Source organism: Alosa sapidissima, chromosome 10 (assembly GCF_018492685.1).
Source record: "Alosa sapidissima isolate fAloSap1 chromosome 10, fAloSap1.pri, whole genome shotgun sequence".
NCBI classification, from domain to species: domain Eukaryota; kingdom Metazoa; phylum Chordata; class Actinopteri; order Clupeiformes; family Clupeidae; genus Alosa; species Alosa sapidissima.
This window is the reverse complement of record NC_055966.1, coordinates 33,078,794-33,082,810: the sequence shown is the minus strand read 5'-3', so window position 1 is coordinate 33,082,810 and position 4,017 is coordinate 33,078,794. Positions and strand designations below refer to the sequence as shown.

Genomic DNA, 4,017 nt, shown 5'->3' with positions numbered 1-4,017 from the left:
AAACCTCCTTGTATCCTTGAATTCTTGTATTTTTCCAACAACGATTAGTCTCCTCCTCCTCAACACACATGGGCAAACAGAGAGAGTCAGACGCATGCGCACATGCACAACTAGGTATTTTTCCAACAACGACTAGTCTCCTCCTCCTCTCTCAACCATCCCTCCCATTTCCTCTCTGCCTGCCTCTCCCATGATGAGTAATGTTTACAAATCTCTGGGCACGTGCGTTTGTGTGGGTATAAAAGGATAAGGAGGGGGAGTTCATTCAAACAGAAACAACTCAACGGACACGGAGTCTTTTTGTTTGATTAGATCTCAGGCGACTACAAATATTTCATAGTATTTAATGAAGAAGAGAACATGACCAACAACGTAAATGGTAAGAATTTGTGTTTCTAATTTGCTAAACTTGTTTCTTTCAATTCAACTGACAATTCTAAAGCTACTGGAGCAGTAATGGAGCCCATAGTTTGGAAAAGCACCAACCTAACTCTCTGCAGATACAGACGCAGATACTTACTGTGGATCTAACCTTGTGCATGAGGGCTATAAAAAGCAGGGTTATACTACATCTAGACTGTTGACAGCCCACAGTTGCACAGCATGGCTCTGTTGAGGCAGTAACTGTAGTATCATGGAAGTTTCCTCTGGCCCAAGGCCAGTAACCATTGCCAGATTGTGAAAGGGAAGTTGAAATGGTAGTCATCAGGTGCGGCAGCTTAATAGTGACTGGATATTCCCCCTGAAATGACTAATACAATAAGCCATGCATGAAGACACACTCTCTTGTTCGGCCTCTTTTGTAACCAAGTGCAGTTTAATTCAATCTTGATCTCATTTTTTGGGGGGGGAGAGCATAGTAAAGAAATCAGAGTTCTTAAAGGTCACATGATCACCTTACATGATTGCATATAACATATTTAGCCATTATGATTGGAAGCTTGATAGTGGCAACAGAAGAGTGTTTGGGATAGGGAGCAAACAACAGGGAACTGTTTAGACAACACAGGCTCCTCTCACCACAGAGCTAGAGCAGAATAGTATCAAAGGAAAAATTATCTCCAGTTCCTACACAGCAAAAGGTTAAGATAAGGTCAGGGCACACCTGATGACATTACATACAATTCAAACTAAACCATTTAGTTGGTTAGTAGGACTTTACCTCTTTTTGTTGCCAACATACTGTTGTTTGATTTGGCTCTCAGTGGTAAGAGAGCTTTGGGCATTGTTATCTCCTTTCTGTTCTTTTATTATTTATTTTTTCTCAATGACCAGAAAGGACCAAGGACCCCCATGTCTGTGGACTCACCTGCCTGGGTCCTCTGACCTTCCACCCTGGGGCGGTGGGTAAGAAGATCACCCTCAGCCATGGCAACTGCAGGGCCTCGAGAGACTTGGAGACCTTCAGGGACGGCCTGGTGTTCAGCAGTCGCCCAGTGAAGCCCAGGGAGAAGGTCCAGTTCCGGGTGGAGCGCAGTCTTCTAGCCTGGGAGGGCGGTGTGCGGGTCGGCTTCACCAACGTATGCCCGACCACCGCCGGACCACTTCCTCCGCTGGCCTGTCCCGACCTCGCAGACAAGCCCGGGTACTGGGCTTTGCCAGTGCCACAACGGGACTGCCCACCTGGTACCATGGTCTCCTTCTGGATGGATTCAACTGGACTGTTGTGTTACAAGACACCCGCTGAAACTTTCTGTAATCAGACTGATTTGGACCTCTCTCGGCCTCTCTGGGCTATTATTGATGTCTACGGCCAGTCAACTACGGTGCTTTTACTCGGTGAGTTGATGAACGTGTATATTGATGCCATTTTTTCCTTATAGACCCACTAAAAGCAGTGAGTCTTATTGTTATTGAACTGAACTTGGTCTGATTATCGTGGTTTTGTCTCTATTGTCCAGGTTCTGTACGAAGGTTGAAACGATTTATTAAGACATCCTCCTGCCCTATTCCTCGTAGCACATTTGAATGTGGCTATGAAGATACTCCACCTGAATTAAAGAAAAGGAAAACCATCGCTGAAAGGAAGCTGAAACAGCATCAAGAAGATCAAAGTAACAATAACAACTCTCAGAGAACAGGTTGGTATCAAATCATTCAGCAGACCCTCTGAGATCATGTAGGCATAATGAAAAGAGGCATGAACTTTTTTATTTTACAGTGCGTCAGCCATGAGTCAGGCATTGGTCTAACGCTGCTCTTCTGTCACGCAGGGTGCAGCAAGCAGGACTTGTGTGCGGTGTGTCTGGACCGTGAAGCTCGTCTGGCCCCCCAGTGTGGACATCGCTGCCTGTGCCTCCCCTGTGCTAACAGGGTGTTTGAGGAATTCGGCACGTGTCCACTGTGTCGGCAGATTATCTAGAATTGTCCAAGAGCTGGATGTGGAGCTGCCGTGGTACACATAGACCCATAAGGACATTGACTGGTTTCAGTCCAGGCACATTTGGAAGATGCTACGTACACTCTACCTCATGTTATTGCACTCTGAACATTTTGTACAGTATACTTTCATAATTATTCTATTCAGGCAGACTTTCCAATGTTGATCAATGTGAATTTTAGCCTGGGTTTACACCATAATGTTTTTTATTTCGTATAAACATTTAAATCGGCACTTGTACATATTTATGAATATTTCTGTGAAATCAGGATATCAGGAACACTAGGATGATATGTCCAATAGTTGATCAAAAGTTGATCAAGGTAACTTGAATGAAGTTTTAGTAACAATTGCAGAATAAAATGTTGATCGGTCTAATCTGTGAACTGTTTACACGATAAAGTATTGTATTTTATGTAAATATTTCATTTGGTATTTGTATATTTGTAAATCTATGCATGGAAATGTTATTTATAAATTACGACTTGACTTGTAACATGTGGTTATGATTGTTCATTGGTAAGGGGGTGGGGGGGGGGTGGGGTGGGGGTGACATTACAGAAAGTCTCAGTTTCAGGTAGTGGTGGCACCAAAAGGCACAAACACGTCCAAAACACCAACAGGTCCAGATTAACAATTATTACCGTCAGAGTTGCATGCCAAGTACCCTGGCAGTGGTTATGCTTTTGGAGATATTCTGCCACCTACTGATAATATGAAAACGTTCCTGACATAGGTACTGACCAAAACATTCCTAGATAGGATCTATTTTAGAGCTGAAATTAAGATGCGGTGATACGTAGGTACGGAAGACAAAGTCATTTCGAAAAATAAAAAACAGACATCACAGAGATAGGTCAAATGTGAATCTATGGTACTGTATCTAACGCACCCACATCGAGGTGTTTCTAGGCAGCGCAGCAATGTCTGTCTTTGCCGTATTCATTTACCACCCCCCCCCCCCCCTAGTGGTTACTTTTGCTATTGCATCTTTGCAAACCATTTACATACACAAACAGCTATGTAATCCACAATAGGACAAGGAAAAAACGAAAAAGCATAATAGCCCTTTAAAATGTGGATATGCAATTATATAAAAACACAGGTGAACTGCAAAAATAATTCTTTACCATTTAGTTTGTTTAAAGGAGATTTAGATTATACAATGTCAAAATGAAACTTAAAATATTTCGAGCAGATATAGCACATGTGCCACGTGATTTCCCAGAACCATCTTTGCCACTGCAGTAAGATCTGCTCAGTCATTTATTGACAAGCACCTTAATCAATTTTTATTTAATAAAGATGAAATAACTTGCTTTGCCTAACTTACCTTTTTAGTTTTTAAAAATCTCACTTCATAGAATTAGAATTTTGCTTTTACTTTTATAGTTTTATTTTTGTACTAAAATAACTTCAGCACATCATCCTATACTCCCTGTATCAGATAACCTTATAAGAAGGACAGATGCTTTGCAAACCCCACCTCATATAAGGGATCTGTGTGTACAGAAGACTTGTTAGTGATTCAAAAGGGTTTTAAGTGATAAACACAGCCAGCTGACACAGTCTGCTCTGCCATCCCGCACACAACCCCATCCCATTCTCTCTTTCACACTTAAATAGGCCAACCAATG

At 42.2% G+C, this 4,017-nt stretch overlaps 1 protein-coding gene across 1 annotated transcript; it reads left to right on the top strand.

Moving 5' to 3' along the window:
• Positions 1-263: 263 nt before the first annotated feature.
• LOC121720238 (E3 ubiquitin-protein ligase NEURL3-like) lies at positions 264-2,876 on the top strand. Its single transcript, XM_042106231.1, has 4 exons — positions 264-379; positions 1,276-1,779; positions 1,902-2,081; positions 2,214-2,876. Exons 1-4 carry the CDS (start codon positions 361-363, stop codon positions 2,360-2,362), a joined length of 852 nt encoding a protein of 283 aa, XP_041962165.1. The 5' UTR covers positions 264-360; the 3' UTR covers positions 2,363-2,876.
• The last annotated feature ends 1,141 nt before the right edge of the window (positions 2,877-4,017 follow it).